The sequence below is a fragment of the Mirounga angustirostris genome, unplaced genomic scaffold, assembly GCF_029215605.1.
Source record: "Mirounga angustirostris isolate CCGP_5_RB_7025 unplaced genomic scaffold, mMirAng1.0.hap1 SCAF_11, whole genome shotgun sequence".
NCBI lineage: Eukaryota > Metazoa > Chordata > Mammalia > Carnivora > Phocidae > Mirounga > Mirounga angustirostris.
Window position 1 is genome coordinate 32810350 of NW_026991719.1, and position 22388 is coordinate 32832737.

At 40.4% G+C, this 22388-nt stretch overlaps 1 protein-coding gene, 1 non-coding gene and 1 pseudogene across 2 annotated transcripts in view; 2 read left to right on the forward strand and 1 right to left on the reverse strand.

Moving 5' to 3' along the window:
• The window catches only part of XK (X-linked Kx blood group antigen, Kell and VPS13A binding protein), a 44227-nt gene extending 22078 nt beyond the window's left edge, over nt 1–22149 (forward strand). Inside the window, exon 3 of the mRNA XM_045876241.3 lies at nt 18291–22149. Within this exon, the coding sequence (XP_045732197.1) occupies nt 18291–19117 (827 nt within the window). The 3' untranslated portion in view covers nt 19118–22149. The remainder of the gene's footprint in view (nt 1–18290) is intronic.
• On the reverse strand, nt 10539–10668 carry LOC123851624 (small nucleolar RNA SNORA63). Its single transcript, XR_006792656.1, has one exon. It is a non-coding gene; the product is annotated as a small nucleolar RNA SNORA63 (small nucleolar RNA).
• On the forward strand, nt 11542–12022 carry LOC123843155 (large ribosomal subunit protein eL30-like; annotated as a pseudogene).
• Nucleotides 22150–22388: the final 239 nt, after the last annotated feature.

The window sequence follows — 22388 nt, forward strand, 5'->3', positions numbered from 1 at the left end:
GCTCACTTACAGGTGCTCTACTCCCGCAGCAGGCTAGCCTGCTGGTTGCAGGGCTCTGGGAAGAGTCAAAGCATGCAGGCTGCAGAGCCTCTTGTGATGTAGGCTCAGAACTGGGACACTGTCACTTCTTCCACATTCTGTTTCCGCAGAGCACAGTTGAGAGGAGACGGGCGGGGGAGGGGGGCGGGGCGTGGGGAATAAATCCCTTTCACTCTAATACCGCACCAAGCTGACATTAAGTAGAGATTTTTCACTTGTATTATATGGAAATCAGCCTCCTTTAATCTTCAGCCTCATGGTTAGACCTGATTTTTTTCCCACTAAAGCAGCACTAACACATCCACTCTCCCTTCATGGCAGACCTCCAGATATTCACAACTGTCTTGTCTCCTTTTTCTTTTCTGTTCTCCAGATCTTCCAGTCATTTCTCTAATGGAATGCTTTGTAGCTATCAAGGTTACTGTACTTGACATAAAATCTGGCTTGTCACTTTTTTTCTTAAAACATGGCATTCGTCATTGCATGTGATGTTGCAGACCTATTCCACAAAAGCTGATAGCAGTGGGACTATGTTTTATTTTATTTTTTGGCTTTAATCTGAACTCTGTGATTTTATTTATGTGCCCAAATGTAGCTTCGGGAGGAGCTGAATGATACAATTGGTTTCTATGGATGGATATAAATTCTGTTTTTTGTGGGTTTTTTTTGGTCATACTGAGACCGGCTAAGCCAACATTTACCCATCTGTACCTGTACAGTGTATTTTTAAATATATAAAGGTAGGGCCTGATGTTTTTTCTTGTTCTATTTCCTTTTCTTGGATTCATGCCCAGGGTATCAGCCTGTCGAGATCATTTTGAATCATGATTCTCTTGTCTTCCCAGTTTTGTCCCAGGTATACTTGTATGTCTTCAGTAGTTTACAAGAATGTGAGACTAGGACAGCTCCAAAGCCACAGCCTCAAGCTCCTTGATAAATGCCCTTTAGCCTGAATGGAAGTAGTGAAGAGTATGAGTACAGATTGCTTATCCAGTTGCAAATCCATCTAACTGCATTCATATTGGCATATGAGCTGTCTGTGACTTGCCCACAAGGATGTCACGAGAGCTTTTTTGATGTTTCTCTGCGGTCTGCTAAAAACCACACACAATATCTGCACTATCCGCCCACTTATTAACTGCAGATATTTTTTTCTTTGTACATTAACTCAAAATATTGGTATTGTAAAATATTAAAGCATATAGACAGGAGTAGAGAATAATATAACAAACACCCACATACCTCTTTGTGTACTTTATCAGATATTCACATGACATGTTTGCTTCAGAATTATATTTTTTTTCCTCTTTAAGAAATAACATATTAGTATAATTGGGGCACCCTGTGACCCTTGTCATGATTTCAGAATTTATTGTTCTCATGCAGGATTTATAACTTAATTGCATTTGTACTGTATCCATAAAAATCATACATTGATTTTGTAGATCTTTAATCTTTATCATATTGCAGACATCATCTTGAAATTTGCATTTTTGCTCCACATAATTAATATTTCGAGAACCATGCATGCTGATGAATGTAGTGCTAGTTTATTTTGTGTGTGTGACTTAGAAGTGTTCTATTGTAGGCAACAATTTTCTGTAAAGGGGCAGATGGTAAATATCTTAGATTTTGCAGGCCATCATGGTCTGTGTCACTTATTCTTTGTTTTTGCTTGTTTTCCCGACCCTTTAAAAATGTACAAAACATTCTTAGCTCTTGGGCTGTACAAAAATAGGACCCAGTTTGCCAACCCTTGTTCTACCATATGAGTCTAACACTATTTTTCCATTCTCCTTTTGATTTTATATGGCTTCCTAGATCTCAGTTTCTTTTATGAAGCAGAAGTGACAATGACTGTTTTGCCTACCTTCTTAGGAGGGTAGGAGGACAAGGCAGATACTGGTTTTGAAAGTGCTTTGAAATGTTACAGAGGCTGTTTTATTCCTTTCCTCTCTTCTCACTTCCCTTTTCTTTCTTTTCCTTCCGTCCTCCTTCCTTTTTGTTGGCCTAAGTAGGCTCTGAATTAAATTTCCATGAAGAGATCCGGGAGCTCATTGAGAAACCTAGATGGTCAAGACACACATGAAGATCCTATGGGGCAGCTCGGGATTGGGGAGCTCTGAGCCCAAACAGTATTATATTCTTGCTGGAGGTTTCTCCACAGCTCTGGGGCATCAGTGCTGGGAAATTCAGGGGGCATTCTCATTCTGGGCAACCTCAAAGCTGAAACACAGCTGGTACTTTGCGTAAATCCTCTGGGACTAAGGTCAGGAGCTTGGGCTCATTGCCTGTTCTATTATTGAATAGTGTAACTGAGCTGACCTCAGAGACCTTTTGTCTCTTAATTTATAAACTGTATCTATCAACACAGGCTTCACGGGATTGTTGTGAAAATTAAATAAGACAAGCAGAAAACATTGGCATGTGGTATAGACCCTTGGTTAAGATGCTCACTATAGGTTAATTTACTATATTATTAATTGTTTATTTATGGAGGGTCCCCTTTTAGGGAAGCTACACTAGATGACAAGTCTGCAAGGGGTATGTGCCTACTTTTTTTTGGGGGGGGGGTACAGCATTGGTAACTTTAATGGATTTTAATTTAATGAAATTTTTAACCTTATAAAAGGTGATTCAAGTGAGTTTGGATTCTGTGTTTTGGCTCCTTCTCTGGTCTTGATGCAAAACAGTGATGAATTAATTTTTCTTCATAGGAAGGTATTGCTAATGAGTTTAATTTCCTTAATAGATAGACAGCTATTCAGATTTTTAATCTCATCTTGTGTCACTTTTGGTAAGTTGTATTTTTCCAGCAATTTGTCCATTTCACCTAAGTTACTGAATTTATTGGCAAACGTTAATAATACTTCCTTATATGTTTAATGTCTGTAGTGAGAGCCCCTCATTTCTGATATTGGTAATTCATATTGTTTTTTTTTTCTTGATCAGTCCAGCTAGGAGTTTATCAATTTTGTGATTTTTTTTCAAAGAACCAGCTTTTGTATGTCTACTTTTAAAACTATTCTAAAATAAGAACTTTAATTTGAGAAAAATATGCATAAATAATAGCATTCCTCATACATTACTACAAACACCTCCTTAAGCACATGTTGAATAGCACTTGGCCTGGTGACAGGCATGTGAACATACTAAAGACTTTTTTTAAAAGGTGAATTGAATTCACATTTTTATTTCTCAAGTGTGACATACTCAATCCTTCCTCATCCTCTGCTGTCAAAGATCACCCTGAGTAGGAGAAACAGGTTGGCTAAGGGCTGGAGATTTGCAGATGGGCAAGGGGAACATGTAGAAAGGGTCAAACTGGCTCTCACAGCTGTATTATAATGTGGGTAATAGTCATTGGTATCGCTGGCCTTTTTTTTTTTTAATTAAGGCTGACTCTGCAGTTTTTCAGCATGTAGGAGACTGAGAAAGATTTAGAGAGCCAAGCTTTATATTTCCAGAGATAAATAGTTTTTAATGCTTGCTTCAGATTGGAAGCTGTATCTGGTATTTCTAATTGTGCCTCAAGGGACCTAAAAGTAATTTGGAATCAGTGGATAGAATGAAATTGAATTTTCTCTAGGGAAAATAATATTAAGCATAAATTTAAAGTATCTTATAACTATAGTGGCATATGTTCATTGTGTTTAGGAAAAAGACAATAAATTCATGACTTCAAAACTTCCGAGAATTGGCTACTTCGAGTTGAACTTAAGGACATGCAGTTGTTACTATCTGCTTCTGTGAACACATTTTCTGAGTTGTTCTGGTGGATGTGGACTAGGATCCAAATGTCAGGGTTAATTAAAGGAAGTGCATATGTGTGTGTGAGTAGGGCACTGGATTATCGAGAAAGAATCTAGAAAACTTGCTAATTCTTTGATTTCAAAGTTTTCTTCATTTTTAAATCTTTTAGAAGTGCATTTGAATTATTTTAGTTAATGCTTAGTAAAAAGGATAGTAATATATTGAGCAAAGAGTTGGTTAACTGATCTCTTTTAAAATAACAGTGACTGGCAGAACAAATGTGCCACGAAACTCAGTTAAACAGTCCAAAGGAAACGGAGATTTCTGGGCGTTTGGTTTTCTGGTAAACAGGGGCCTTCCAGAAACCTATTTTGCTCATGTAGTTTTCAGCCTTATATTTGTTATCCTTCTGCCTTTCTTTGGAGAAGATCCCATATGTATTAGAAACATTCTTAAAGGATTGAGGATGGTACACTGTTGGGAACATGTTCGTAGCATATGGTTTGGTAAACGAAGAAGATATGTTATACTGGCTTGAATACACTATTTTTTATTTAATAGTAAATCTTTGTTATCACCTGACTTCTTCAACAAATATCTATTGAACACCCACTGTGTGCCAGGCACTGTACTTGTTGCCAGGCATCAGTGAACAAAACGGGATCTGTGTTTTGGTTGAGCTTGTATTCTATTAAGGGTATGAATTAGACATATTTCTCTCTTACCTAAAAGTGAGCATTGGGTAGTTAGAAAATTGGTTAAACATAGGCTCATTGAAGTTAGTGGTTATTTTAAATTTTAGCTACTAAAAATTTTACTTGCGTATGTCCAAACTCATCAAATTGTATGCATTAAATATGTACAGTTTTTTGTATATCAATTATACCACAATAAAGCTGTAAAAGATTACTATAGCTTGTTTTCTTCTTACCCTAAGGTTGATTTAGGTGTATTGTATTGACTTTGCTCCAATATGGAAGTTGCTTAAACGTCTGCTCTGTTAGTTGTCTGTGTTTGAACTGCACAATGCTCTCATCAGCCTATAACCAGATGAATTTATTTAGCCATTGCAAATCCAACAAAGAAGTGATAATATATATAATACTTTTCTGCATCAAAGAGCATTCTCGGCTGTATTCAGTACAGTATACATAGCTGTTATAGCAGTCTAAACAGTGGTCTCTGTGATTATGTAATGGTGTATGTCAATGTATATGACAATACGAAGTCTGAAAGACTTGAGGGTGGGTTCATACCCATTCCTCCTAAATTGAACTCACCTCTGAATGCTCTGGGGGAGAAAATGCTCTTGTGTAGCACCAAGACTTTTCATCCAGGCTTGGTTTCTCTCTGGGTGTAGGCTTCGATTTTCTTTTCTGGATTCTGTGGCCACAAGCCAGTGGAAGTTACTTAATGTTACTCAGTGTGAAGGACCTCCCCCCACCCCCTGTAAGAGTATGTTGTCAAGGCCGTGCTTGGCTTCACTGGAGGATGGCAGTGCTGCTTATATAGCTTCGCAGGTTTCCTTCTAGAGCCTGTGTTTGAAGAATCCAGCACAGGACCTTCTGACTCCACATCCACATCGATGCAAAGTAGGTCTTGGTAGTACAACTTGGAATTGGGGGCCCTGAGCAGGTCACACACAGAAGAACTGAGGTCTTCTTTGCAAAGTCCAAGCCATTTACTTATCCACTTTTGTTATTTATATTCTACATATTTCTAAAGGTTTTCATGTTATTTACAACCATAAGCACATACAAAATAAGGCCATTAAATAAGAAGAACAGAAAAGCATTTGAAAAGAGGGAAGGGAAGATAGATTTGGGGGGAAATTATACTGAGAATCATTGCGGGAGTTGAAAAGACTAGTGGAGGTAAGGATGTCTGTGCAAATAGTTGTGTGAGTGTCTATGGCTCAAGTGTTGGCAAAGGCAGAAAATGGAAGAGAGTATTTCAGTTGTGGAGGGTCAAGTGGCTGTGCCTGATTATTTACGAAGTTTACTGTACATACATAACTGTTTTAAGAAGGTTTGAGGTGTCTTGCCGTAGTTAAGGTGCAGCAAAATGTAGAACTTCTGTCTTGGGGTTCTGAGTGGTCCTCCTACCATTTTGCTGTTAGATAACCTGATATAGGGGCCTGTACATGGGTCAGGTACTAAATTCCTTTGTCTGGCTATGGAGGACAAGGGTTTTCTTTTCTGTAGCTCAACTCACTGATGCCTCTCCTCTCTGCCTGAGGCAGGATGATAAGGAAGTTGGAAGGGCAGATAGAGGAGCCTGCCTCACTTTTTTCCCTCTCATTTGTTGTGCCTTGGGAGGCGATTCCCAGAAACCACCTTAGTGCAGTGAGGCCTACCCACTCCCAGGTGCCTAGACAGCATGATTTCAGGAAGTCTTTATATAAAGAATACTCATGTTAATAGAAAATAGGTATGGAATTTGGGCTCAGTGGAAGCAAGGAAGGATTGGACAACTCCCCAAATACTCGGAGGGGGGGCTTTCGCCACACTCCTTGAGGCCCTGGGCAATTTCAGGGGTACCAGATTGCTATTTCTTGCCTCCCATTGATAAAAGAGATGAAAACTGAAGCTAAGACGACTGCTAGGGCAGTGGACCTCATTATATTTATTTAGGCAGAATTGCCTACTGGTTAAGACCAAGACTCTAGAGCAAGACTGCTTAGGTTCGGATTTTAGCTCTGCTAGTTGAGTGATTTCTGGGAAGTTATTTAGCATCTTTGTGTATCTGTTTTCTCATCTGTATAATGAAGATAATAAGAGTATTTACTTTATAGAATTGTTAGGATGAAGTGATTAGTACCTATAAAGTGTTTATACAAGTCCCGGGCATGAAGTAAAAGTACAATAATTTTTTTGAACATAAAAGAGATGAGCTGAAGGAGATTTTATCATCCAGTTTCCTTAGGCAAGAAATCAAAATATTTTGGGGAGAAAAATAGCAAAATCATTCAGGATCTCTGGGGATTGTAGACAGTAATAATCACATCATGCATGCTATGAATGATGGGCCATAATATTTGTTCTGACAATTCTGAGTACTAAACAAGATATAAATACGTTTTGAAAGTCCTCAATTTCTGATCAAACATCTGGTAAACTGGCAGATGTTCAAGTAAGATTTTGGTAACAGTAAGGTCTTAATCACTAGAACTTTAAAATGTATTTTACAGCATTAGAGTGTCATTCTGGTTACATCTGTAGAACCGGTTTTGCTAAAGTGAGCTAAGTAGGAGTTTGAACTATGTTTTCTATTTGGCATTTTGCCAGCGTACGGAAGGAAACTATTTCTGAAACAACTTCATTGCAGTAATGAATGAGTAGTTTTTTTGCCATTTAAAAATGTAATCTAGGGGGCGCCTGGGTGGCTCAGTTGGTTGAGCGACTGCCTTCGGCTCAGGTCATGATCCTGGAGTCCCGGGATCGAGTCCCGCATCGGGCTCCCTGCTCGGCGGGGAGTCTGCTTCTCCCTCTCCCACTCCCCGTTTGTGTTCCCTCTCTCGCTGTGTCTTACTCTGTCAAATAAATAAATAAAATCTTAAAAAAAAAAATAAATAAAAATGTAATCTAGGGCCGCCAGGGTGGCTCAGTCGGTTGACCGTCGGTCTTCGGCTTGGGTCACAATCCCAGGGTTCTGGGCTCAAGCCCTGCGTCGGGCTCCCTGCTCAGCGGGGAGTCTGCTCCTCCCTCTCCCTCTGCCTGATGCTCCCCCTGCTTGTGCTTGCTCACTCTCTGTCAAATAAAGAAATACAATCTTTAAAATAAAAAAAATTTAAAATACTGTCTAATAGACATTTATTAAGTGCCTAGTAAGTATAGTAGTAGTGCATCTAGATGTATTTAAGTAAACATTTTTATTGAAGTATAAAAGGTATACAGAAAACTATACTATGTGTGTGAAGTAAATGCACCCATGTAGCCCTCTATCCAGGTCAAGAAACAGAAGAGTACCCGCACTCCCAGAAGCCTCCCTATACCCCTTCTCAATCACTTTCCCAAGCCTCCTTCCCAAAGGGTAACCACTAAGCAGAAAGCAGACTTCTAACATCACAGATTAATTTTTCCTGTTTTTAAAAAATCCATATAAATAGAATCAGGCCTAGCTTCTTTCATTCGACACTGTCTTTGTGAGAGTTATTTATGTTGTGGCTTGTGGTACAAGTTTGTTCTTTAGTGTAGTTGTGTAGCATTCCATTGTATGAATATACCACAATGAATTGATACACATTCTTCTCTTGATTAATATTTAGATTATTTCCAGATTGGGATTATTAAGAATAATGCTGCTGAAAAGATCCTAGTACTTGCCTTTTAGTATACATATATATGTAGCTCTGTTAACATCTATCCTCAGGAGTAGAATTGCTGGGCCATAGGGAATACCTATGTTTAACTTTAGTAGAAACTGCAAAAGTGGTTGTATCATTTTACATTCCCACAAGCAGTATATAAGAGTTCCAATGGCCAACACTTGGTTTTAATTTTAGTAATACAGTGGGTATGTAATAGTGTCTCATTTTAGATTGAATTTGTGTTTCCTGATGACTAATGAGCTTGAGTTCCTTTTCACATCTTTATTGGACATTGTGTGTGTGTGCTTGTGCGTGTGTGTGTGTGTGTGTGTGTGATTTGATTGTTCAAGTCTCTTTGCCCATTATAAAAATTGAGTTGTATTTATCCTTTTGGTCCCTGTTCAGACCTTCCTGTATTCCATGCTTCCATGTGGGATAAATTTCATTGGGCCCCAAATATCACCTTTATTATTTTCTTTAGAGCAGGTCTGCTGGTGACAAATTCCCTCATTTTTGTTTTGTCATGTCTTTCTTTTACCTTCATCTTTAGACGTTATTTTCTTCCCACTTTGAGATACTCATTCCTTTGTCTTCTGGCTTCCATTATTTCTGTTGAGATGCCGATGTCCTTGTTGCTTCTTTGAAGTTAATCTGTTTGTTCGCTTGATTGCTTTTTTAAGGTTTTCACTTTGACTTTAGTGTTCAGCAATTTTAATATGATACGCTTAGTGTAGTTTTCATATTTATCCTACTTGGGTCTTAGTTTTATATTTCAGCAGCTCAGGAAAATTCTTAGCCTTCATTTCTTTAAATATTGCTTCTGACCCGGGCGCCTGGGTGGCTCAGTTGGTTAAGCGACCGCCTTCGGCTCAGGTCATGATCCTGGAGTCCCAGGATCGAGTCCCACATCAGGCTACCTGCTCAGCAGGGAGTCTGCTTCTCCCTCTCCCACTCCCCCCTCTTGTGCTCTCTCTCTCACTCTCTCTGTCAAATAAATAAATAAAATCTTTAAAAAAAAATATTGCTTCTGACCCATTCTTTTTCTTTTTTCTCTCTCTCCCCACCCCCTGACATTATCCCTTTCCTGTAAGTCTCCCATCCTTTTTGTTTCTCCATTTTCTTCTGACTTGCCTTCTGCCTGGTACTAATTATTAGCTATTTTTAATCTGTTAAACCTACTTGTTGATTTTTAATTTGTACTTACTGAATTTTTCAGTTCTATATTTTTGAGTTCAGTTTTTAAAATAGTTTCCAGTCTCTGATAAGTTCATCTTCTCATATAATTTTGTGAACATATTAATTACAGATATTTTTAAGTCTAAGATAATTCCAATATCTAGATCTCCTATTGGTCTGTTTTTATCATCTGTTTTCATTCTTGGATTTTGATCATTTCTTGGTTTTGTTGTTGGCATGCCGACTTATTTTTAATTAAATGTCAGTTATTTGTATTTTAAAATAGAGATAATTTGAGGCTCTGGATGAATTATCTTTCTTGAGGAAGATTTAACTTTTTTTTTTTTTTTTTTTGAGAGAGAGAGAGAGAGCACCCGAGTGGGGTTGGGGGTTGGGTGGGGAGGGGCAGAGGGAGAGGGAGAGAGAATCTTAAGCAGGCTCGATGCCCAATGCAGAACCCATCTCGGGGCGTGATCCCACCACCCGAGACCATGACCTGAGCCGAAATCAAGAGTCAGACTGAGCCACCCAGGCACCCCCAGGAAGATTTAACTTTTGTTTATAGCAGGTAATTGGATTAGATACAGATGAATGTGATTCAGTTACAACTTGAGTTGGTTAAATTCTGTACTTCAGTCTTCGTGAGGGCTGATCTATTTCTGGTCACCTGTACTCCTAGCTTTTAGTCTTTTCGGTTCCCACCAGAAAGCTTTGGGTGTATACTAGGATCATTATAGGGCCAGAATGTCAATATTTGCTCCCACACCCACCAGCTTTGAGATACTGCTGAAAGCTGTATTCAGAGTCTTAGTCCCTTAGTACCTGCTATCATATGGACAAATATCTTAAGAGGAAAAGCAGCTTCAGAATTTTTTCTTGGGACTTTTCTTTGAGATCTTGGCCCAAGAAGTACCAACTGCTTTGGTAGATCTCTAATGCCTTTGAATGGATATTTTTCCACTTGTTCTTGGCAGAAATACTAGACTAAAACAAACTAATCTACCATTGCCAGCATGAAAATCCTCTTTTTGCTTTTTTTTTTTTTTAAAGATTTTATTTATTTATTTGACAGAGAGAGACACAGCGAGAGAGGGAACACAAGCAGGGGGAGTGGGAGAGGGAGAAGTAGACTCCCCGCTGAGCAGGGAGCCCGATGCGGGGCTCGATCCCAGGACCCTGAGATCATGACCTGAGCCGAAGGCAGACGCTTAATGACTGAGCCACCCAGGCGCCCCTCAAGCCAGTGTTTTACTTGGTAAACATGTCTGAGACCATGCATCCCTGGCTGCTAAGCACCATGGCGGACAGGGCTAGAAAGGTAACAGCTTTATTTTGAGCAGGGGCAAAGACAAGGCAGCACTTTATAGCTACATTGTAACTAGATCCTGCATCTCTTTTTGCTTTTTGATGCCTTATTTTTTTTATTAGGGAATTAAAACATGAGAAGATAGAATTGTACTTTTAAAAAAAATGCTCATTGATGGCTCTGGGTAAGGCTAATATATTAAATTCTTAAATTAGTCTGTGCAGATCTGGCCTTTGAATTTTGTCAAACTTTTTGGGATACATATGGGACTGTGTGAAATCTCTTATGAGTTCGTTCTACAGTTAGTAATGAAAAGCAACTAAGGAAGTAGACAAATGACCAATAAGCACATGAAAAGATGCTTGGCGTCATTAGTCATCAGGAAAATGTAAATCAAAATCACAATGAGATACTACTTCACACCCACTAGGATGGCTAGAATCAAAAAGTTAATAATAATAAAAATTCAAGTCAATAATAATAAACACTGGCAAGGATGTAGAGAAATTAGAACCCTCATACACCTGCATACATATAAAATGGTGCAGTTGCTTTGGAAAACAGTGTGGCAGTTCCTCAAATGATTAGATATAAAGTTATCATATGACCCAGCATATATGATAGACTGAAAACATATTTGTACATGAATGTTCATAACAGCACTACTCATAGTAACCAGAAATGATGCAAATTTACATCAATTGATGAATGAATTTAAAAAATTTAAAAAATGTAGTATGTCCATACAATATAGATGAACTTTGAAAACATTATGCTAAGTGAAAGAAACCGATCACAAAAGACACATATGATTTCATTCACATGTAAGTCCAAAATTGGGAAATCTAAAGAGACAGAAAGTAGATTAGTGGTTGTGTAGGGCCGAGTAGCGGAGGAGGTTGGAGAAATGATAGCTAATGGGCACCGGGTTTCTTTTTGAAGTGATAAAAATGTACTAAAACTGACTCTGGTGGCCTTTCTCTCTCCCGGCCATTTTGGCGGCTGCTTTTGGTTGGGGCCGTCCCTCATCTAAGGCAGGAAGATGGTGGCTGCAAAGAAGACGAAAAAGCCGCTGGAGTCGATCAACTCCAGGCTCCAGCTTGTTAGGAAAAGTGGAAAGTACGTGCTGGGGGTACAAGCAGACTCTGAAAATGATCAGACATGGCAAAGCGAAACTGGTCATCCTCGCCAACAACTGCCCAGCCTTGAGGAGATCTGAAATAGAATACTACGCCATGTTGGCCAAAACTGGTGTCCATCACTACAGTGGCAATAATATTGAATTGGGCACAGCATGTGGGAAATACTACAGAATACGCACACTGGCTGTCATTGATCCAGGTGATTCTGATATCATTCGAAGCATGCCAGAACAGACTGGTGAAAGTAAATCATGCAAAATTTTTCTTTAATAAATCTGGCCACAGCTTGTTTAAAAAAAAAAAATTTGACTCTGGTGATGGTTGCACATATTTATGAATCGACTTTAAAAAAAACCCCACTGAATTGTACACTTTAGATTGTGAGTTGTATGGTGTGTGAATTATATCTCAATAAAGCCATTAAAATAAAGAACTAAAGCAATATTTATAGTAGCAGCTAGGGAGGGAGGGTGGCAGATGTGGATGCTCATGGTGATGATGAGCTTTCTCATTCTCAACCTCTTTATTGACAGTTTGTTAACCAGTTTTCAGGGCCTGGGGTGGAATTAGGGCAGCACACTAGAAAAGTAGAACACTGGGTTCTAGAAAAAGTGGTCAGGGATCACTCCCAGGAGTAAGCTGTGGGATCCTGCAAGAACAGTGATCTATAATGTATGGGGATTAACATAATAATAATTTAAAAAAAATTCTTAAAAAAAAAGAACAGTGATCTAGATAAGTGGCCAGGAAAACCCAACACTGCCAAGATCATCCAGAATGGTCTTGCTTCTGGTTGGGCCCCCACATGCTGAAGCAGTGCTTAGCTTCCTTAGTTATGCCTGTGGTCAGAGAATATTGTACTGTTCCTACATCTCCCTGTTTTGCAGGCCTCTCATGTACCTCAAAGGGAATTTTTTTTTTTTTTAGAATGTACACTTGAATCTCAAAGACATTTTCTAATTTGGATCCAACCTCAGGAAATGTTGGAAACCGGTGCAACTTCTTGATTGAGAAAGGCACATGGAAGCAGATGTATTTGCATAGGAAGCCCATAACCACAGCCCATAACCCTCTGGTAAGGGGCTTTGAGAGTTCTCATTGCTCACTTCAATTTTAAGTCCATGAGAGATCTGGAGCTTAAATTCCTTATCCAGTGCTGAAAAAAGGCTGTTCACAAGTTGTGCAATTTTTTAATTCATTTATTCAGTATACATGTATCAGTTACCTGCTTTGTGCCAGTCACTGTGCTAGGTGCTGGTGATAAAAATCTGTATGAAACAGTGGCTACACCTAGGAGATCACGCCAAACCCAAGATATCAAGTGATGAAATAAAGGTCTGCATAGGTGGCTGGCTATGAGATATCAGTAAAGGGGCGGTTAATTGAGCTCGGAAGAGTCTTGGAAACATTTAGCACAACTGAATGCATGTAGTCGAATAAAGGCTAAGGAAAAGCATCATTGATGAGTTAACCCTTTAACTGAACCTTGAAGAACAAGTAGGGTTTATCCAGGCAAAGAGAAAAGGAAGACTGGTGGCAGAGAAAGAAATGAGTTAGGACACTGTGGCAAGAACCACATGAGAGTTAGCTAGTGACAGAACCAGAAAGGCAAGAGGAAAAGAACTCAGGGCCGTACTTCTCAAACTGTAATGGTCATACAGATCACCTTGAAAATCCTATTAAAATACAGATTCTGGGGGCACCTGGGTGGCTCAGTCATTACGTGTCTGCCTTTGGCTCAGGTCATAATCCCAGGGTCCTGGGATCGAGCCCCGCATTGGGCTCCCTGCTCCATGGGAAGCCTGCTTCTCCCTCTCCCACTCCCCCTGCTTGTGTTCCCTCTCTCACTGTGTCTCTTTCTGTCAAATAGATAAATAAAATAAAATAAAATAAAATAAAATAAAATAAAATAAAATAAAATAAAATACAGATTCTGATTGACTGGGTCTGAGGCAGAGCACGTCTAACCAATTCCCAGTCAGTGTCTGTGCTGCTGGTCCATGAGCCATGCAGAGCAGCAGGTTTAGAGATCTACTTGGCTGTGATGGGAGAGGAAGGGGAAAAGTCCGACTAAACATAAATTTTTCTGGATAGGGTGATCTGGGGTGATGGTGTCAGGGGCTGTTAGAGGAAACATCAGAGGAGTTTTCAGGAAAATAAGTTTTGTTCTGTTTGTGGTACTGTTTTGTTGTTTGTTTTGTTTTGAGGCACCTATAAGATATCTAGGAAGAGAAATCTAGGAGGCCCTTGGATAGAAGGAGACCATATAACCATGGTTCCTGAGTGGAAGAGAAAGATGTGCCTATGAATGAAGTTGAGAAGAGGCTGCAAGGAAAGTGAGGGGATGATTAGGAGCAAACAGTGTGATCTCTTCTACAGGAGAAGTTTCAAGAAGGTGCGAGTAAGCAACATCCCATGTTACAGAGAGATCAGGAAGGAGCCAGACCAAAATCCAGACTGCAAGCAGTTGAGGATTAAAGAGTGAGTGTTTGATTAGAGATAACTCAAGAGGATTGACTGAAAAATGTCAAGGAGATTGGAGTAGTAGACAGAAGTTCAGGGTGAAGGAGGGGTCCTTCCTCTCTCTTTCCCGCACCCTACTCTTCCCTTCCTTTCCCTCCCCTCCCCTCCCTTCTCTTCTTCCTTCTTTCCTCCCTTTTAGCATTATTATTATAGCAATTTTGCAACGGGCAAAAAGATTGAGAAGATATTATAATGACTCTCCTGTATCCATCACACAGCTTCCACAATTATGTCGGTTTTTGCAAGTGAAGGATGGTTTTTTAGATGCAGCTGACTTAGGCATATTTGTACACTCAAGGAACAGAGCCAAGATAGAGGGAGCAGCTGCAACTTGCAAAGAGAAAGATGGTAATTGATGGAGCAAGGTTTTTGAGAAGGAAGCAAGTGGTGGAGTGCAGTACAGCAGATCCTGGCTCCAGATAGTAAGGAAAGCACTTTGCAGCTAATGAGTTGAAAGAAAAAGAGATAAAAAGTACTGCCCTTCAGAAATCTGGTTATAGGGGCGCCTGGGTGGCTCAGTCGGTTCAGTGTCTGCCTTCAGCTCAGGTCATAATCCCAGGGTCCTGGGATCGAGCCCCTCATCGGGCTCCCTGCTCAGCAGGGAGCCTGCTTCTCCCTCTCCCTGCTGCTCCCCCTGCTTGTGCTCTCGCTCTCTTTCTGGCAAATAAATAACTAAAATCTTAAAAAAAAAATCTGGTTAAAATTCCAATTTTCAGAAGCTTCCTGTGCTAACCCGTTCAGTTGCCCTCTGCCACCGTACTCCACATTCCTTCTGTGTGTGCCAGTTCCTTCCTTGAAGTCATTCACTAAATTTTTGGGAAATATCTATTCCACCTAAACATTTTGTAAGTTCAGTCGTTTTATTTGAAGATCCAGTGTCCATGGAGAGTAGACACATCACAGAGAACAGCCATTTACTGTCTTCCACCTGGGGAGCAGCCTCTGTTACCTGTCCAAAGCAACAGAGAAACTGTTTGCCTTCTCCTACATATAGAATTCTCCTCCTAAGAGGAATCCTGAGGAATAAAATATTCATCATCACTTAACATAGGGATTCGGTTTTGGTGTCAAGTCAGGAAATGAGTAAATTCATGCCTAATAACAATTTGTTTCTCTGTGAAATAGGAAAAGAGTTCATTTGGAAGGAGGTGATTTGGCAGGAATTGAGTGGGAAGAAGCTTTATAAGTGTGACAAGAGTTTGGAAAAGTGCCCAAGCCTTCTATTCAGCTTTACCTAAGGTGATGTCTTACCTTCTAATAAAAGATGAGAGCAGCAAAATGCCCCCCCCCACACACACACTCATAGAAAATGAGAATAGGATTATTAGGGGAAGTGAGACTTCTCTGAAGTGCCACTTAAATGGGCAGGACTGCCAACGGATCCCCTTTTGTGTTGACTGTGGGAGGATAAGGTTGGGAAGTGGCATCAGGGAACTTTTCTCCATTTAAGTCTGAATAAGTAGGTATTTCCATGAGCATACAAGCTTCTTGTCTTCCAAGTGCATCTCTCTTCTTGGACCCCTTTCTATCTGTGACATTTGGCAGTGAGCACCCAACAGTGGGAGTGACGGTCGAAGTCAGTGATTTTACGACAATTTCTTTGCATTCTCAGAGGGCTTCAGTAGGTAGTTGCCACTGAGCACCAATTGGGTAATCATTGGCTCATTCTCTTCATAGAGAAATAAATGCAATTTGGAAATAATTGACCTAACAAGAGAAAAATGGGTAAATGCTTAAAAAAATCATTTGGGTCATTAGACTGTTAAAAGTAATAAATAATTTGAAGTACCAAAAATATAACTATAAATACTGTATGTGTACGAAGACAAAATTGACATTTTAATTACTAAGGCTTAGCTCATCTTCTGCTTATGAAGTATTTTTCTTATAGTGGGAAAAACCAAAGGACTAAAAGAAAAGGATTCAATGTTAGATCCTTAGAGTGTAGAAATTTGTAAAAATAGAAAATACATAAAACATACAAAAATACATCACCGATATGTACTGCTTTACAACACTCCGCTGAGTTAGCCTCTCAGGAAAAATAATTCAGTCCAATTGCTGCCCAGTCTACTCCTGTGATAGTGTTTCTATCTTTTAAATTTGATTAATAGATGACAGTCTTTCCGGTGAATGAATTTGATGATTTAAATCAGTGCCAAAAGACTATGAAAAAAGTCGATGCTTTGAGTAAAATTGAGCTTCTCCTAGGCAAATAAGTACCAAGGACTCAGAGCTTTTATGTCCACCAAATATAGATGTTTTTTCCATTGATTTAGAACTTAAATAAGGAAAAAAACTTTTATTGACATGTGTTTAAAATTATACATTTAGGGTAGAGACAATTATGTTATATGGACATTGCAATTTTATGGGTGAGAAAACAGAACCCAAAGAGATCATCATTTCCCTAGTGTGGCCTGGCGGGATAAGACTAAAACCAGAGCCAGACTCTTGGTGCCTAACCCCAAGCCCTGCCTCCAGTCTCTCCTTGCTCCAGTATTTGGAGGTGATGCTGGCCTGTCGTAAGGGATTATATTTCAGTTTCAACCACACAGTTTGTGTTCATGGCTTGGTGGCACATTTCTAAGATAGTAGCTTACAACCACAGTGTCGTGCTCTCAAACACGGTACCATGTACCATTTATTTTTTTTTAAGATTTTATTTGAGGGGCGCCTGGGTGGCTCAGTAGTTAAGCGTCTGCCTTCGGCTCAGGTCATGATCCCAGGGTCCTGGGATCGAGCCCCACATCGGGCTCCCTGCTCAGTGGGAAGCCTGCTTCTCCTTCTCCCACTCCCCCTGCTTGTGTTCCCTTTCTCACTGTGTCTCTCTCTAATAAATAAATAAAATCTTAAAAAAAAAAAAAAGATTTTATTTGAGAGAGAGAGAGAGAGAGAAAGCATGAGCAGGGGGAGGGGCATTGGGAGAGGGAGACGCAGGCTCCCTGATAAGCAGGGAGCCTGACTCAGGGGCAATCCCAGGACCCTGAGATCATGACCTGAGCCGAAGGCAGACGCTTCACCGACCGAGCCACCCAGGCACCCCACCATGTCCCATTTAAATGAGCCATATTTTGCCCCCTGCCATGCCAAACTTCTGCTTGGTATAAATTGGATAAGCCCATTAGCCATAGGTCATTTTAAGAAATAAGCAGTTCGAGTTGAGACTTCTTGAAACACTAAGGCCTTTCAGCCCAAGACAAGATTTCAGTAATGGTGAGTTTCTCGTTTCTTCAGCAATCTGCAGTTATAGTCTTAAATGTAACTGAAGAGTAAAGAAAAATGAGCATTCTGTAGTCGGGATATTGCAAAGGTCATGCAGATATAGAGGAACTCACTGAGCAATTGATTATTGAGACCTTTCTGTTTGTGTACCTACTGCTGGTGTATGTTGAGAGGCACCGAGACAGAACGTCAGACTTGGTCATTCTTGACTCCTTGGGAGCTTATCAGCTAAGTGAGGAAACAGAGCACACCACGTAAAGGACCTTACATATTCTGACAGAGCAAGATGGCGTTAGAAAGGCGTTTCAATTTGAGTTGACCCTGAGACAAGGCTTTGAGTGCATGTATTTTTGGAGGAGGGTGCAAGGAGCACGGGAGAAGGGACTAAGACAAGGCAGGCAAGGCAGCCAACAAAGGGAGTGTGATTAGACAGCTGTCACCATGGGTGACTGGAAAGTAGCCCTGTGAGGAAACACTGGTAAATAGGAGAGGACACAGGCCTCAGAGTTATGCTACCCAAGGCATGGGGGAGCCAGGTTAGTTCTGTTCCAGCTCTTATCAGGGCTAGACTTGAGTATGGAGGGCTCTCCCAGTGGCACGGATTCCCTGGCCCATAAGCCTCCCTGGCCCCTGGGCAGAGCAGCCTTGTGCAGCCCTGGAAAAAGCCCTGAGGCACAGTGAGCAGATACGGACCACTGGAAGTCAGCCTGTGAAAAGAAAAGAGAAGGGTCCAAGGAATAAGGGTAAGGAAGTGTCTGCGAGAGTAGGATTCTTGGTGAGGTGAGACTCGACAGTGCTCTTTCTCTCCTCTCCCCAGGTCTCTTCATGGTCCTATCCCTGTTGTCCATTGTATACGGAGCCTTGCGCTGCAATATCCTAGCCATCAAGATCAAGTACGATGAATACGATGTCAAAGTGAAGCCTCTGGCCTATGTGTGTATCTTCCTCTGGAGGAGCTTCGAGATTGCCACTCGAGTCATTGTCCTGGTCCTCTTTACCTCCGTCCTGAAGGCCTGGGTGGTAATAGTTGTACTCATCAACTTCTTCAGCTTCTTCCTGTATCCCTGGATCCTCTTCTGGTGCAGTGGCTCCCCATTCCCGGAGAACATCGAGAAGGCCCTCAGTCGGGTGGGCACCACCATTGTGCTGTGCTTCCTCACCTTACTCTATGCTGGGATCAATATGTTCTGCTGGTCAGCGGTGCAGCTGAAAATCAACAACCCTGACCTCATCAGCAAATCCCAGAACTGGTACCGGCTCCTGGTGTACTACATGCTGAGATTCATTGAGAACGCCTTCCTCCTCCTCATGTGGTATCTTTACAAGACCGACATCTATATGTATGTGTGTGCGCCTCTGCTGATTCTGCAGTTGCTCATTGGGTACTGCACAGCCATCCTGTTCATGCTGGTGTTCTATCAGTTCTTCCACCCTTGCAAAAAGCTCTTTTCTTCCAGTGTTTCCGAAGGCTTTCAAGAGTGGCTAAAGTGTGTTTGCTGTGACTGCAGGCAGCAGAAATCCCGTGAGTCTGTAGGCAAGACTGATCTAAGGTCAACCGGAGACAGGGATGAGACACCTTCTAGCAGTAAAATAAGTTCTATGCCCAGCCAGATTTTGAATACTGATGAGCTCTGCTCTGCTTAATAGGACCTGAATCTCTCGGGGTTCAGACGTACTGTTTTCTGGGTTGATCCTTGTTCTTTCTGCAAGTGATGGGCCCTGCGCAGTTACCAAGAGAGGGAAGTTAGCTCTCAACTCCTTGTGAGTTGCTCCCCTGTAGAGAGCTCTTGGGCATGTGGGAACTATGGAGAGAAGGCAAGGAAACCCCTGAGCATTGGAGGGGCAGCCTAAAGTACCGCCATTTGTAGTTGACCTTGTCCTCCCAGGCATTACTGGCCTTTTCACTGGCAAGGTCCCCATGCTATCTGAGTTGGGCTGGTTAGATCCATCAGGTAGAGTGAGGACAGGAGCTTTCTTGTTTTCTAGGTTTTTTTGAACTGCTGGTGTAGGTAGCCCCCTGTCTTATTTTCTCTGAGCATAGCTTTCATCCAGGAGCTGTCCTCATGACCACAGAAGGTTACTGGGGTTTTGTCATCAGCAATATCATTCCTGTCAGAGTTTTCAGAATGGGCTGTTCAAGTTTGCTTTTTGAATAGACAGATGTTCCATTTTCTCTCATTAGGGCTCTTTGTACATAGCCAGCTGTAGCCACCTTGACCTGCTATCTCTGACTGATTCAAAAGTCTAGACTTGGAGACTTTATTCCCAAGGATTCATGGATGCAAAATTGAATTCTGAATTTGGCTATGGAAGTGCTAAATGTTAGGAAAGTTGTATTCCTTCAATGTGTTCAAGAAATTCTAGATTAAGAAGATTGTTAAAACATCAAAATGATGTAGGCTTTTATAAGCAGAAATCTTACCTTCTCAGGATGGTTGAAGATAAATGAATCTGCTGGAAGGTAGGTTTAAACCTCTTCAAGGTTCAGTCCCATCCTACAGTTCTGGGAAATTTCTAGTTGAATTTTCTAGGACTTGCCTTCTTAACAAAGAAGAAAATAAAACTCATAACCTTCTCTTCCCCTCTTCTTCCTTGCCTGTCAGAAAAGTTTTAGACAAGAGTTACACTGGTTAACTGAAGTTTTTCTAGAAAACTTCTCAGAAATCTCTCACCAGGTATGACTGTATAGGGCATTTTACTTTTCATTATTTGAAGGAAAAGGGTCTCCTCTCCCAAGTTAGATACTGACGTCAGAAACTTTTAAATTATACAAAGAGATGAAATGACCAGAGGATTTTTGTCTTTAACTGAATGTATTTTGACTTGGCATGATTGTGAGTTTTTTTAATGATATCTCCAGTTTTATGCTCCTATGCTCTCCTGTCTCCAGTATAATTTCTCCTTTAATCTGGAACCATATTTGTTTCATAAAAGGATTGTGTAGCATACCCTCAGTTGTCTCGGGAAAATGCCTGGATCTAGTGCCATTGTGTCTACCATAAAAACCTTGATAATGAAATATCTGGAAACAGGCGACCTGTCACTGACTAGGCTGGACATTGCAGGGCAGTCAGGGTTGATGGTCTAAGGATCCCTAATGGCTGGACTTTCTGACCCACCCAGTTTCTAATAGGCAGTCTGTCAGGAGACAGGTTACACATGGTGAGTTTGAGCAGGAATCGTGGTCTGAATTAGACAGGGATGGAGGGACGGATACATCCAACCTTGGCTTGGAAGCCTGTCTCAATAACCGTTACAAAATCTGAGCCTTCAAATGCATTTTAAATCATTTTAATGTAGAAGATAGCTAAGCATCTTAAATGACCCCAAACCAAACTAACAGTGATGGTCTGTCAGGCTCCCATAACCCAATTATAAGGCACATTTATAAGGACAAAGAGGTTTGCTAACTAAATTGGACATTTTGTCATCTTTAACCCTTGCTAGACAGATAGCCCTGCTCTGGGGCTGTGTGTGTCCATTCACTTTGGGGGAGAGAATCCACTGGTGTTTTTCTGTATGGTAAAAATTTAAGTCATAGTGAACTGAGAAGTTTTGTTTTAAAATTATTTATATTATACCTCTGAAAGTGATAGTTCAGACTGCAGAGCTAGGTTGCCCTAAAGACAAACAAGCAAGTTCCCTCATGTGTTGAGAGTTAAAATATTTTTCATTATAATTCCAATTTTTAAAACTCTCAGTGCTTTGTCTAATTAATTGCATGCCATAACTTGTCATGACAACTGCTCGAACTGACTCATGATCATTTAGCTGAATGGAAGTGAAGTATTTCATCAAAATATATTGAAATAAGATCATCAAACACATTTAGGCTTTGTCTCTTCGTTCCTGGAGACAGCACATTGTAGAGATTGGCACCTCCCCGTGTAGCCCCACAAGTTAGTTAATTGTTGTATGCCTCAGTTTCTTCACCCACCAAATTTGGATGATATACTTGCCCAGCCTACCTCACAAGGTTGTTGGTTGAAAGATCAAAGTAAATAATAGATGTGAAAATGCTGTGAAAATATTTTAAAGTGCCATGCATATTTAAGGAGTTGTTAGTATAGTTTTCAAGTCCATAAACAGGTTGTTACTATGTTTTTACTGTTAGAAAAGAAACAAGCAGTGTCTTGTTTGAATGTCTTGAGTTCATGAGTGTCTTGAGTGAATACGTTGGGCATGTGTAAATGGTCTTTATTCTTGGAGAGAACTCAGCACTTGCCCCTTCTCTTGTCGTTAGTTGCTTACAGATATTAGCACCCAAACACATGGTACTTGGAGGAAGAAAACCCACTGGAATCTGAGAAATTGCTTTTGGTGATCATGAGTTGATCATTTTTGCATCTTGCATCTTTCATTACGGACATAGTAGCTAGTGTCTTTTGACAGTTGTGCTTTACAAATTGAATGCCTGATCCTGGTAGACTTTAATTGAATGTGGGTTTAATCTTTTCAGCCTTGTAAATGGGAAAATAAATATTAAAAGTGTCAAATACAGCATTTCTTTGGAAACCACCTTAGAACATTAGTGCTGTGGTTATGAGTGTGATGTGTCAGTACTTCTCAGTCAATAAACTGTGGATATGAGCTTTTGCAGGCTGCTTCTATGCAGCCATTGACTCTAATAAATACTGTTTATGTTTCTTCATATAATAAATTAATTTTTCAATTTCCCCTTGTGTTTCATTCCTTATACAGTCCTTTCCTGGCTTTTTGATGTCAGGGAGTATTTTAAAAACGAATTTGAAAATGGTTTCATTGTGATTAATTATGGTTTTGTAACCTCACCTGGAAATTCCTTCTGCAGGATGAGAAATTTGAGACTGCTAGGATTGTGCCTTGCAAGACACCAACAGTTCATGGAATTTTCTGTTTTATAAGCATTTATTCCATTTGTTGAAGCTGCACTGCT